The sequence below is a fragment of the Rhea americana genome, unplaced genomic scaffold, assembly GCF_003343005.1.
Source record: "Rhea americana isolate MKP2758 unplaced genomic scaffold, rheAme1 scaffold_433, whole genome shotgun sequence".
In the NCBI taxonomy this organism is placed as follows: domain Eukaryota; kingdom Metazoa; phylum Chordata; class Aves; order Rheiformes; family Rheidae; genus Rhea; species Rhea americana.
In genome coordinates this window covers 240,851-254,791 of record NW_028186572.1, presented here as the reverse complement: position 1 = coordinate 254,791, position 13,941 = coordinate 240,851, and the positions used below count along the sequence as shown (strand labels likewise).

At 40.5% G+C, this 13,941-nt stretch overlaps 1 protein-coding gene across 1 annotated transcript in view; it reads right to left on the bottom strand.

Annotated features, from left to right (window-relative positions):
• The window catches only part of MAPK8IP3 (mitogen-activated protein kinase 8 interacting protein 3), a 59,910-nt gene that overhangs the window by 13,985 nt on the left and 31,984 nt on the right, over positions 1 to 13,941 (bottom strand). Inside the window, exons 11-19 of the mRNA XM_085315654.1 lie at positions 11,660 to 11,717; positions 10,466 to 10,618; positions 8,770 to 8,851; positions 6,184 to 6,314; positions 5,536 to 5,592; positions 4,967 to 5,137; positions 3,155 to 3,281; positions 2,171 to 2,266; positions 539 to 700 (exon numbers count right to left, since the gene is read on the bottom strand). Of these exons, the coding sequence (XP_085171780.1) occupies positions 539 to 700; positions 2,171 to 2,266; positions 3,155 to 3,281; positions 4,967 to 5,137; positions 5,536 to 5,592; positions 6,184 to 6,314; positions 8,770 to 8,851; positions 10,466 to 10,618; positions 11,660 to 11,717 (1,037 nt within the window). The remainder of the gene's footprint in view (positions 1 to 538; positions 701 to 2,170; positions 2,267 to 3,154; positions 3,282 to 4,966; positions 5,138 to 5,535; positions 5,593 to 6,183; positions 6,315 to 8,769; positions 8,852 to 10,465; positions 10,619 to 11,659; positions 11,718 to 13,941) is intronic.

Below are 13,941 nucleotides of genomic sequence, written 5' to 3'. Positions count from 1 at the left end.
AATAATTTAAGCCTATCTTATAAAACAGAGCTGGAAGGAATCTCAAGAAATTCACCTCCCGAACCAAATAGACTAACAGACTATACCAGATCTATGTTCTCCTTAATAAAGCTTTTCCTGTCTCTCTCTTTTTTTTTTTTTTTTTTTTTTTTTTTTTTTTTTTTTTTTTTTTTTTTTTTTTTTTAATTTCCAGAGATGAGGTCTCCATAAGCTTTCTAGCAACTTCATCAAGGGTTTAACTACCCTTATCATTAGAAAGTTTTTCAAAACTTCAAATATGTTTCAAAAGGAGAAGTTGGGAGATTTTGTTCAAGATGATCTATATCCCAGACCACAATGAGAGTTGCTGACAGAGCCAGCACACCACAAACCCTCTCCACAGGACAATGCCTCAGAAATACTGGAACAGTAGTAACACTGGGAAAGGCTTTACTGAGTCAGTGCATCATACTGCGTTGTATAAAGTTATCATGACAGGGGGCATATAAGGGATAGAATAGAAAAACAGTGGAGAAAAAAATCACTTTCCTTTTCTGACCTTCTTCTTTTCAGGAGAGGTATGGTTACTCTTGTTGTTCTCGCCTTCCACTTCCCGGTCACAGGTGAGGGGATCACGTCCAGGATCCAGTTTCTGTCCATTCCCAGATTCCTGCTCAAAAGGTCTCCATCCCGTGAGATTGACTCCAGCTGCGCACCACAGCTAGCCAAAGAAACAGAGATCTTAAACTAAGAACTCTGGAGGCTCCAGGACCTTATGAAATTCTGAGACCTTTGTTAAGAACTGTGTACATATACCAAACACCTACAAAATTTAGGTAGAAACAATAGATATTGTTGATTTCTGCTGGAAGAACAGTCGGTTTTGATGGAGCGAAGAAAAAGAAGCTCTACTGAAGAAGTGTTAAATCCATGTCTTATCTGTCAGTCTTTAATAAGCCATAAATTGGATGCACAAAACAGAGATTCCCAAGAGAAGAAAGTAGAGGTCTAGACCCTAGGGGTCTAACCAAGATTACCCCTCTCAGCAAAACATATTTAGTACAGCTTGGAAAGAAACACCCTAATAGCTGTTTCTTTCCCTGCAGTGTTACAGCTTAGCTGAGGAGGAACCCAGAAAGGTCTGATGCTCCTGTTCCCTAGTCCTGCCTAGTCCCTCTCCCAGCCTTGCTGTCTTCTGCCTCCCTGCATTCCCCCTTTGCCTAGATTTGTCAGATCCTAGAGATATTTTCAAGGAGCTAAGCCAGCAAAAACAAAACTCCTCCTCCAAAAAGAAATGTGCTTGTTTAGATCCCTGCATAATAAATTTACAATAAATTGATTAGAAGCACACTACATATCTTCTAACAAATAATTTTTTTCAGTCTCTTATGAGCTATTTTCAATACTTTTTTAGGAGAATGCTGGGAACAGGATTACATAATCCCATACTGGATCTGTCCAAAATCATAAGGAGAAATACTGAACAGAGTTTTCTCCAAAGATTACAACAATTTTCTAGATACCACTAACAATATAAGATTTTTTTTTTGCAACTTAAGCATTAGAATGAAGTCTAAAAATCAACTCTGAATCTTAGCAAAGTTAATGACAGACTATATATTTGAAAACAATAATTACAGCACATAAATCTGCAGAGAGATGAGCATCTATTTGCAAGTGTTGAAAATATCAGCTTTAGCTCTAGTATTGATACACATAACTACACAAAAATCCATTGACTTCTGCTCTAGATAATTTTGTTATGTTACTAGTCATTCCTAGCAAAACAGTGAAGTCCAAAAGAAGGGCAATGAAGTTGTTTCAGCTTCTATCTGCTCCTTTTCACCAGTTTTCATATTGTTTTGTACTATACTTTAAGGATTCTTAACACGCTTTATAAGATTAAGATGTTGCTGATAAGATTAAGATGTTCTTGATAAAAGAAGCCTCAAAAAAGCAAAAGATGTAAGACAGAAGCAGGGGACCCAGCAACCAGAATCAGCTGAGAATTATGTTCTCACAGAGAGAGGTACTAGAAAAAAAATCTCAAAAATGGAACAGGACAATGGGATTTGGAATATACCATGTAAAAAATGTAGATTGTGATAAAAATTGTGTATCTCATGATGACAAGTACTCACTTTTTCTATGCCCCCTATCTGGATTAGAATGATTTGCAGAGACAACATACCTTCATGGTTGGGTCCTTCTCTACTAGTGGGCGACAATATACAGGCACAGGGACGTTTTTCATGCGAGTGTCTTCCTGGCCACCATTGGGACTCAGCTGTGGGGGAAGAGAAGAAGGAAAAGACAGCACAAGAGTGTATACCAGGCTACTGCAAGAGACATGTGACCAATACGGCGGAATGAAGGTTCTTGGTTTCAGAGACAGGATGCCAATGGCTGTTGATATTTCATCTGACATCCTGTGTGAAACAGAGTGTATAAAGGGAGGGGACTACCCTACCTGAGAGACTATCTCTTTCACTGTAATAGGTTGTCCCAATTACGGTTAGCAGAGACTATATCCTGCATTGCTTACCGAAGAAGAGTGGCCAAGGGATGTCCCCTCCATGGAAGCCAGAACACTGGCATTCCCTTCTGTCACAACCTAAAACCACCTGGGCACTCTTCCACTTTCATGTCACAACGAAGAACTCATTCCTTTCAGGTGATCTCTCACCAAAGGTAAAAGAGCCACTGGCCAATAAATGAGGCTGATGACATTTGATTTTGTGCACTGCTGGGGAGAACGGGGAGCAAATCCCACTCAGTTTGTTTTTTATAATACTAAATGATTGGAAGAGTTATTGTAGTACAAATAAAATAGCCAATGTATAATATACATGGTATAATAACTGGTATAATAATAAAGTAAATACAAACAAGTATCAGGCTCTGAATGAGGAAGGTTAATTCTTTTTGTTTCAGGTTAAGTTCTTTCACTGGCTTTCATGCAAAATGAAAGAATTCCCCACTGTAGACTTAGGTGGAAATACAAAACCTGTAAATTTAATCCACACATACAATTATCATACAGATAAAACACACATATTATACATCTAAGTGAAATATTTAACAACTAAGGCTACAGAATTAGATCTTCACTGATTTATCTGTGAATAGGTTGACATGTTCTTTCCCCTCAACCTCTCAGGGAAGTGGTCCCTACCTGCTTGTACTTGGCAGGGAGACTCCAGCCACAGGCTTGCAATCGTCCATCATCGTTCCTCACATGCTCCCGGACCTGGCGGTACTGCTCCCGCTTCTGTTCACGACGTGCTGACGACGTACAGTCACTGAGAAGGGAAGCAACAGCGTTACTTCTCAATCTATGGTTAGAAGCAGAGGTGGGAGGTCAAGGATACTTTGCCACAGCAGGGAGAAGGAAAAACAGACAACAAGTCAAAGAATTAAAAGCGAAATAAATCCATCTTTGCACAAGCAGAAAAGAAGATACAGGGAATCAGAGATGGAAAAACTCCATTATGAAGTGTTGAAGACATTATTATGAAGGCAACCCTAACCTCTAATTCCCTATTACCTGGATAACTGTCATCTCTACTTCAGTATTCCAAGAGCCCTTCAGAAACAGGAAATCAACCTTCAAGATGACCATCTGTACGATCATACCAATTTTTTCATAGCTGGTTCAGTTTACTGATCTAATGTCTCCATCAGGAAGGCATTCTGAGTTCTTCTGTTTTTCATTTTAGTCAGCTGTCTATTTTTCTGTCAATTTTTGAATTTTCTCTGCTGACAAGGAAAATATGCACTAACCGTACTGGTTTCACCAGAATGACTTCAGCTTTGCACTGACAAAGCTAAGAAGAAAATCAATTTGTGAGCTCTTGGGATACTTTTTACTACAAAAAAAGGGTATCTGAATGTCAGTTCCAGCTCTCAATAGGTTTTGAAAGTATCATTCCAAGGTACAAACAACATCAGCAAAAAATCCAAGCCAAAACAAAAACCCCTCCACATACATATATAAATATATATATATATATGTAATGACATACTATTTAAAACGAAAACAACCCCCTACTAAAAGAAAACAGTTCCTTCTACATGCTTCCTCCCCTGGGGAGAGGATGAGAGAACAAATAGCTTCTGACAGTGGTTAGTCACATTATTTAATACAGTACTGGAAAGCACTAAGACACCACATAACAACTCTGATATTGTAACTAGAATTGAACTGAACAGAATAAAAGCAGTAGGTATCTATAAAATATAAATTCACTCTCTAAAGAAAATCTCTCCACCCAATTCAGTGCCTTTCCAACAAACTTCGCCACCACATTCTCCAAAGTGCTTCCACAGAAACAGATCACAAACTAAACAGTAAAACCTCGTAATGGTACAACGCACACATTTTGAAGTCTAGTAAAGCAGAAAATAGCTTCTTCCCTTTTATCAGAAGCATAAAAGAAAGGGAGAGGACTCTGCAGTAGCAATATTTAGAAGCTCTTTTTCTGCATAGTCAGGATTAAACATTATAACCTAAACACGCTGTTGAGAAAACCTTTGTCTTCACCTAAATTCTTTGTCAACAGAGGTGGACAGAAATACTTCCTACTGCTATCCCAATGCTGCCATCACACTCCACTACAAAAGCCTTTCTTAATTCTCTCACACAGCCTCCAAAGACAAGCACAAAACTCAAGTCGAGGCCAGCTCTGAAGCCTACAGTGGTCCCTGCTGAGATGAATCACCATGACCTAGAAAGCCTGAGAAAGCAATGGTAATTTTAAGCCATGGTAATTGTTTGCCTGGGAGTACAAAGTTACTGCCAGTTTGCTGAGCTCATCCACGTGGTAACTGATGAGTAAAAGATCACGTGGATAAACACAAGAGAGAGAAATTTATTAATACCACTTGGACTTTTTCCGGTGGAAACCAGTTTATTAAAAAAAAAAAAACAGTCACTATTTGGCAGAGCTGCCAGGAGACACGGCTTTGCACATAGCACACAACTCACTCTTCAGGGAAGAATTCAAGAGTGCGGCTGCCGGAGGAGATCTGGCACATGGTGTGACTGCGACGTTGGCTGAATCCTGCTGTTGTTGGAGACTTGTAGTGGATGTTCACCGATGGGTAGGTCCTCTTTGCCGGTGGGGGACTTGAGGACGAGCTGAACAAACGGCTGAAGCTAGGGACAGGAAAAGCCAATAAATAAGAGAAAAGGGAGAAAATCTCACACAGATTCACAGCAGGGGAAGCAAGTACAAAATCTGGTGCTTTAAGCCTTTCATGAGAACTGCCCTACTTCATTTATTATGAACGTCTATGTTTTTCCATTTCAGATATTTTTTCTCAGGCACTTGCAATCTTTCTGACTTTGTAAGACCAAACTAACATGAATGTTCAGAGCTGATTTTATTTTAACTACAGACAAAGGAAGCCTGTGTAGTCAAAGGGTTTGGCTAAGAAGGCTTTTAGTTGATCTTTCATTAATACCAGAGGAAGAGCCTATTAAGTTGATGTCTAAGGTAGAAATGGAAACACTTCCCCTTTTCTTAACTTTAAACAAACCATCAAAGGACTTACAACTGCCAAATAGTAGACTTCTTCTTCTCCTGGACGGATGGGTGCTCACGGGAAGCTCTAAGGACGAACACAGCAGATGTAGGTTAGTTTCAATATCTCCTACCCGAATTCATGCCAACCAACAGGCCATTTCCATTAAGAAAGCTATGTCAAAACTCAAAATTCATTCTAACAACACATTTCAAAACACAACAGAGGAAGTGACGTACAGTCTTCTTCAATGGGAGCACATCTAAAAGGTTTATGTTTCAATATTCATATGAAGTACAAATAAGTTTGTTCAATTCCAAGTTTAATTGATGCCCCTCAATGTTATCAGTGCCTGAGTCACACCCTGGTAATTACAAATCCCAATACTATTTTCATTTATAGCTGCAGCCAAAGGAACTCATTAATTAAAAGCAACCTTCTCCCCTACAATTTCTCCTAGCCTAATTAGCATACACAAAACAAACAAGACAAACAACTGCTCAGTATCTCCAAGTAACTATGGCAACTCTAGTCTTGATTTGCAGCCCAGGTTCAGGAATAAGAGAGTTCTACAGTTCAGAAAATTTTTAGCACTTCGCAATCCAGTACGGCTCCTCCAACCACAAGGCCAAACTCAGCCAGGTTCTGTCCTAAATGGGGTTGTTCATCCAGCCTCACCTGATCATCTCTGTCCACCTTACAGCCTCCTGGAGCTCCATCAACCTTTCTTTGTATTGATTGCGTTCCATTAGAACCCGGGCCATTTCCACACGTGTGAACCGGCGACGCTGAGCTATGGGAATGTTGTCCTGCAGAGGGGAGGAGCACTGCTTCAGCCAGCAAAAAAYGGAAGGGGATTGATGTTAGTACCAGGAAAGTCAACAGACAGAGAGACAGATTTGTTAGTTCTCTTCCTGTTCTGTTTAGCTACCCCCTGCCTTCCCCATCTGAGGCTCTAATTCTAGACCAGTGATCTCCAAACTATGACCCATGGACCTCTTGGTGTTTAGTAAATCCACGTAAAATAGAGTAAGAAACAGCACAGATTTGAAAACCCTATCCAGAGGGTATCATCAATAAGGTGCTTTGGTGATCTACAAGGAATCTGGGAAGATGACAGTGGTCCATTGGTCCAAGAAGTTTGGGAACCAAAGTCCTAGCGTAACAGATTTTGTAGCAAATCTAACCACAAACAGCAGGGAACACCATGTAATGCTATCCATGACTAGAATGGAGGCATTCTGTTAGTACACACCAAGCAGGTAAGGCTGCAGGGCACAGAAAGCTAAAGAAAGGCCTTTTCCTCTTTACCTGGCATGACACAACTCACCTGTTCATTCTCAGAATATGGCTGAGGGCTGCTTCCCCCTGCTAACCACTGTGCAGCATGGATAAAAGCACATGTTTGAAATTCCCAGGTTCAGTTATTTCCCTAGCTAACTGGTGCTACAGCCTAATGTTCACACAGACAGAAGAAGTGTCCTGGTTTAAAGATGGTGTTTGATTATCTGTAGTAGTTTTGTAAAGCCATTTCTAAGGACAAGGTGGAACACTGATTCATTAGGCCCACAACGCTCACACTGCCAGCTCAGAGAGTTCAGAGAACTAGTTAGTGTGACACACACACGTAGCTTTTTATAATTCAGCCCTGAAAATCTACAATTCCAATGTTTTGTGTGATCACCTGCAAGCCTAGAAACAATGAAACTCTGGAATTGCAAGACTCATACAAAAGTTAGTGCTCAGGAAGCCTTTTGCTTCCAAATGACCACCACTGGACTCCAAATACCTCTTTGTCATACAGGGAGCTTTCAGATAAGAAGTCCTGAAGGTTGTCAAGAAAGGGCATGCACCAGCTACTTTCTCTTTCCAAACTCCTTGAAATTTTGCTCTTTCCAAGGCCATTCCCACACTATCGCCTTGCACCCCAACAACTCCAGACCCCAGCACAGTCTGCTACCCCAGTAGCACAGTCTGGCCTTCTAAGGAAGACACATGGCTTTGGGTTTGGAGGCAACAGGAGTGAGATTCTATACTCCTCTTGAGGAGGGAAATGAGAGCATCTAAGATAAGTTGGGAAAATACCTGCCCAAAAAGAAATCCTAAGGATTTTGGAAACTCATTACTAGGAAGTGGCACTGGGTTATGTCTAGACTGTGGCAATTTCCAAACTCAGCCTGGCTGAGCTGGAATAGCACAAACTAGCCAACTCCCTCTTCAGCCTCCTGGCTTTATAATAAACCTGTATGACCAGCCAAAACAGGAAGTATGTAAATTAAAAGGAATTTAAGATGATCCTTTTTAGTTTTTAAATACAGATATCCTGTCAACTCAGCTTAAAAGGAAACAAGTCCGCTTCGGCAGTCCACAACAACAACTTGAATGCATTGCTATCTACCTAAATTCTCAATAGACTAAGTTCACCCTGGCATAACCCTGGYTGACTTAAGAGAATTACACTATAAATGAAATAGCCCCCATATCTTTCACAAAGTAGGAACACAGTAATATTGAATAGTTTATCTAATTTCCTGCGCTAGCAGAGGTGACATTCATAGGGGCTCTCTCTTTTATCCTCTGTTTGCTTCTCTTTTGGCTACAGCTAGCCTTTGTGGAAAAGCTTCTACTTCAGCCAAAGCACTCTGAAGAGCTGTCACAGTGGGAAAGTCCAAAAGACCTTTCTACCTGTACCCTGCAATACACAGTACTGGCTTATGCAGAAGAAATAACGAGAAAAACAATTTCACAAAATTGGAGATAGTAAAGGTATTAAAATGAAGGCAGCTATTACTGTAAAGCTGCCTGCAGTAACCCAAATTTCACTGTATGGAGTCCTCACAGCTTACAGCTTCACGGTCAACATGAGACAAGCTCTTCTTGAGAAGCCTAACTATCCTAACACTTAGTAAACCCAGATTGCAAGTTAGACTATCTGTAATTCAAAAGTGGGAAAAAAATCAGATAAAATGGGAAGGTGCTGGGTAGGTTACTGGTGTAGCACCATTCTGCAAAAATCACCTCTTGCACTGCATCCTCGCTGTGCCACACATTTGTCTTGGCCATATGGTTTGAAAGATGTATGCAGGGGTAATCTCATGGCATCTGGCTACCGCCAAATATTGAGACAGCCTGCAGCTGACCAGCTTTGCCTTCATCATTAACAAAGGCAGACCAGTCTGCAACTGAGGACTTGCATATACAAAGTAATATAGAGTAAGTATATAAACCCCCTTTCCCCGCAGGCATTTTAGTAATGTAATATACCAATTCTGTACAGAGATAGCTGCTTACATCCTCCACCTCCTCTTTGGGTTCTCGTCGGGCAACAATCGCTTCAGATTTCACTCTAGGAAACAGAAAGAAACACATCAAACCAGCAAGTGATACGGTGATGGCTACTGCTGGGCTGACCATAAGGTGTTTGCAGGGGAGAATCATCTACAAAAGGTCTAGATGCATTCCAAGGCAACATTTTCAAGCTGTGAAATGCACCTCCAAATAACGAGAAGCTTCTCTGGTATTTTTTTCTCGCACTAGTAGCATGTTACTTTATGAACAGCTTCACTGACATCAACTCGTTTCTTCAAAAGATCTGATGTAGGAACCAGGCCCCAAAATACTGGTCACTGGAATGGATCAGCCTATTTCTATTTCAGAGCCATCATCTATGTTCAGATAGGTCTTAATTAAAAACAACCAAACAAAAAAACCCACTGAATCATGCTCGGTAGCCAAAGCACTGGCTTAATTTCTTCTTCTGGACTGCTTCTGTTCTGAATGCAGTGAAAAATCCTCAAACATGAAGGACAATTTGCTATAACGGTGAGGAAGAGAACACCAAATACATGTTAATAAAATATTTACAGTATTTTTCTGAGTGCCTTTAATTTTTTTTTAAACCCATACTAAGCTTCATTCCCATTTGAATTACAAGCATTCTTATTGACAGCAAAGACACTGTGGAAAAAAATTGCTGCTCGTCTCTTAAAAAGGTACACCAGCCAGTTAAAAGCCTGTGTCCCTACTGCATTATTACATGATGAGACACTCAAAAAGACATTTCAAGAAATCAGATCTATTTTCCACTGCCTGCAAGACTATTTTTAATTTCGGGTATTTTGAACAATGAAGAGAGACCAGTCTGTGACATTCTTAGTGATGCTGTGTTCAAATTAGAAAATAACAGAGGTATCCAGCCAGACTCCAGCTGCAAAATAAGCACTGCTCCCTGAATTGAGATTTCACAGTGGAACATACAGCCAGTCAAAATGTAATTATGTAGCTCTGAGCCTTACTGGGCAATTTTAGCTTTATGTATGCGATATGATCACAGGCTTTGCCAGGCATTGAGGCTTCAATTTCTCTAGTTTGAGCAGAAAATAAGAAGTGGGATCCCTCCAAATACTACCCACATAGGACTCTAAAATCTCTTCTGCCTCTCCTTCTCACTCTTACCACGAACAATGGAATAATTAACAGTACTGACATTTAAATATTGTTTGTGGGAATCTGTATTAGCGCTTTCATTAAATCAATGGGCATTCATCCCTTTCAAAACTATGTTGGCTGCTGCCAGGATTAAGCTCTTGATAATATCCTTCAAACTTAATTCTTTTAGAAATCTCTCCTCCCTGTTTTTTTTTTTTTTTTTTTTTTTTAATTACAATTTGATTTTCTGAAAGGTTCACTCCAGGGAGCCTGGATTTGCAATTACTGCTAAGGAATGCTTATATACAGGGGAAGAAGTTCTGCAGATTTTTAAGGTTCAACAACCCATTTCAAACAAATAAAGATAACCTTTAAAAAACATCTCAGCCGCCTTCCCATCTGCATTTGAAACTCTTTGTGAGATGCTCTGAATTCCAGCACTAAACTCTGAGGGAAAAGGAATTAAACTAACAGAGGAGTCACATTTACCACTTGGTTCTCCCAACTCCCTAGAGAAGCAGGAATCACTCACCTTTTCAGCTCTTCCTCCAGCTCCTTGACCCTGGTTTCCATTTTGGCTTTGGCCTGTTTTGTTGCCTCCAGCTCTCCCTTCAGCACTTCTTGCTCTCCCGACAGCTGGTCCACCTTGGCAATCAAATCATTCTTCACAACGTTCAAAGCATTTCTTAAAGGTGTAAAAGGAACAATAAGCAAAAATGCCAATAACCAGCAGCTGTCCATAACAGAGACCTGAAACTAAAGTCACAGGCCCCACAAGGAGATTTGAAATGAGTTTATTAAAATAATTCAGTCTAGCTAGAACTCATCGAAGAGTTGATTTTCACAAGGAGCTGCAGAACAAGTTAGAAATCACCATAAAGGGTAAGGATAAGGGTAAGGTTTGTCCAGTCCTGTATCCTGACTGACAGACCAACATCAGATACTCCAAAACAAGATAGCAAGATACTGCAAAAAGCAGGTATGGGTAAACATATCACCTGCCTGAGGTTTGTTCATATTTTTAATAGAGATTGAATTAAGATCTGAGACAATTTCAAACTTCTGGTTACGTGTACTTACTGCTAATTGTGGATGATGGCAATATACATGCATACGTACATATACATATGCATTTCCAATCAGTTCTGGAATATCTTAAAAATCTTTAACAAATCAGCAGCTTCCTATAATAGTAAGTTCTTCAACTCTGACCCCTGAAAGTACTTTGCTTCCCTCTCCATGGCTATTTAGCTTTTTTACTGTCTGGCTTACCAGCCTTCCTCAAAGAAGATGCCAATTACATTGTCAGACTTTCCTTTATCAACTATCAAATCTTTGAAAAAGTCTTTGACTTTGTCAATTGTAAGATAATTTTCTTTCCAAATAACAAATTCTGCAGATAAAACTTCTAAACTGCAGTATCCTCACGGTTACTTAGGCTCACATCTAGACTCCCACTGAAGTTAATGAAAAGCTTGCCATTGACTTCAGGTGGGATCAGACCCTATCAGCGCATGTGTGGAGACTTCACCCAAGTGCCTGCAGAAAAGAAACAGGAAAGTCACTCAGAAGAGGAATTCCTCTTCTTCAAGGAACAAGCACTATTCAAGAGAAATTATTAGCTAAACAAGCCCCAGTGAGGCAAGAGTTTTGGCCAAGACCAACTTCAAGACAACAGCTCCTTTATAACTAGACAGGCAACTGAGAGCATGCAGCAATTCCTTACTTGGTCTCCAGTAGCTGTGAGTTCTCCAACAGTAGATTCCCCACTTCTTTGCCCATTCCTGAAAAGAAAGGCCAGGCAGTTTTCATCTGCTCTCCTAGAAATACAGGAGCTCGCATGGCATTGATTGACTCATGCTTGAGGAAGAGAAAGCATTTTTCTGTCAGGTTTCCCTACACCTCTGCGTTCTGCTGCGGAGAGCGGCGTGCCTGCTGCCGGAAGACCGTGCAGCACAAGCAAAGCCGCTCACGTGTTCTTTCTGTAAAGAGCACAAATGCAGATCTAGCTGCTTCCCCAAACTTTCACGGATCCCCTTCAGAGGGATAGAGAGAGAACTTCACTAATGCTGGTGAGGGGAAGTTAAATCAGTATCTCCCAGTTCAGCCACGAGCTATTACAACCATTCTCTATCATTACTCATACAGGAAGAAGCCAGGAGTCCATGAGTTCTTCACAGAGCACAGCAGAACACTGTCCAAATTGCTGGCCATACTTGCACATCTGTATTTTGCTTTCTTTCTTAGTATAAGCCAGATTTCCTGTTTCTCAGAATGGGTTTGTGATCATGGTCATTGTAGCCAGTTTTGTATACATAAAAGGCTAACCACTATCAGCCTTTCATCACTGCAATTTCACCAGGACTTCAGATTGTGCATTTCTACTATTTATATTCAACAAATGAATCTGAAGCCTCAGCCCACACTCAAAAGAGCGTCTACATCAGACGCACTGCAATTCCCCTTGTGCACGAACGTATGACGACTGCAATACGCACGCCAGGGTTGCAAGCGCTTTGAAAAATCTGGCTGGGAAAGCTGTATTTCTTTAAACTGAAAGAAATTTGAGGACCAAGAGCACACCTGGACTGTTTGCTGCTTGCATGGACCTGCTGAATCCCAGAATCAGCCTCTGTTTTACAACAGGAACAGAGGCCACCTGAGAACTAAAGGCAAAGAGCCCTCTCCCTTTCAGGGGACAGTGCTGAGAGTTGCAGCTCATTCCTCACTGCAGGTCCCAGAGCACAAAGAAGTCTCACAACCATCACAGTCTGTGCTGAAGTTCTTCTTGTCCTACCCTCCTGAACTACCTCTTCCTTTACAGCAAAGACATCAATATTTTTCACCATCAATTATGATTAATTTTTACAGTAAAATAAAAACACAAACTTGAAGTAAATGGAAGTTAGAGAAACATGATAGTATACAAGAAGTGAGAACACATCACAACACTCCAACATACAGATCCTCTTCCACAGTTAGATGGGATGAATTTATGATGGCAAAAGCGAATTCCCAGCAAGGATGAATAAGAAGCAGCATTTTCACATAACATTTTAAAAATCAATAGAGATAATTAATCACTTTGATGTTTCAGGAAATATGTTCTTTGACGCTGTGTCAGAGAATACAAATAGCAAAAAAAGTGGGAGACAACAACAGCTGTGTAAACTAAAAACGTATTTGTGGTGCGGGAAGGTGAATGAGCTACATCCCTTTCTTTTGTTTTATAGGTTGTGGCATAGAATATGTTGTTTGAACCAAGAGGTCATAGGAGACATCTGTTCATTAAACAATATTCCTTTTTACTGCTTCTACAAATCATTAAATAAATATTTATCCAATGAAACACTAAAATAGCACAACTCAGTCCCAGGTGCTGAGGGATATAAGGAGGGGGTGTTCTTCTCTGTTTTTTTTTTTTTTTTTTTGGACCAATTTTTTTTCCATTCTCATTCTCAAGTTAGCTACCACTTTCTAGGTTTATCTCTGGGAGAGCAAGGTGAGCTGGTGAGGTGGGTGAGCTATCAGCCCAGGCTTAAAAGCCAGTTCCAAATCCATCAGTAAATTCACAACAACTTCTCTCTTACTCGTGTGTAACACATTCATGGCCAGCTGCTTAAATTACTGAGCAGTATGAAGGGTTAATCTTGCAATAAAGAAATGGATTGAGCCAATGCAGAGCAACATAGCAAATACTATGAGATAACCTCATGTAGGCTGTAATGGGAAAGCTCTACCTGTGGAAGGAAACACTGGAGTGACTAGAAGAACTCTTCACCTCTCTGTGCTTGGGAGCAAAGGGAAGAGAGGTGCTTGCTAGAGCCACACCTTACAGAGCTGTCCTATACTCTGCACCTCCCACATCAAGGCAGATGGTTTGAAGCATCAAAGTGGATAACTACTACATCAAGAAATGTTAAGAAAATCCCCAAACCAGTGGCAAGGATCAGCTGCCTCCTGCTTCTTTGAGAGGTGACACCATCATCACAAAAAAAATAAATAAAA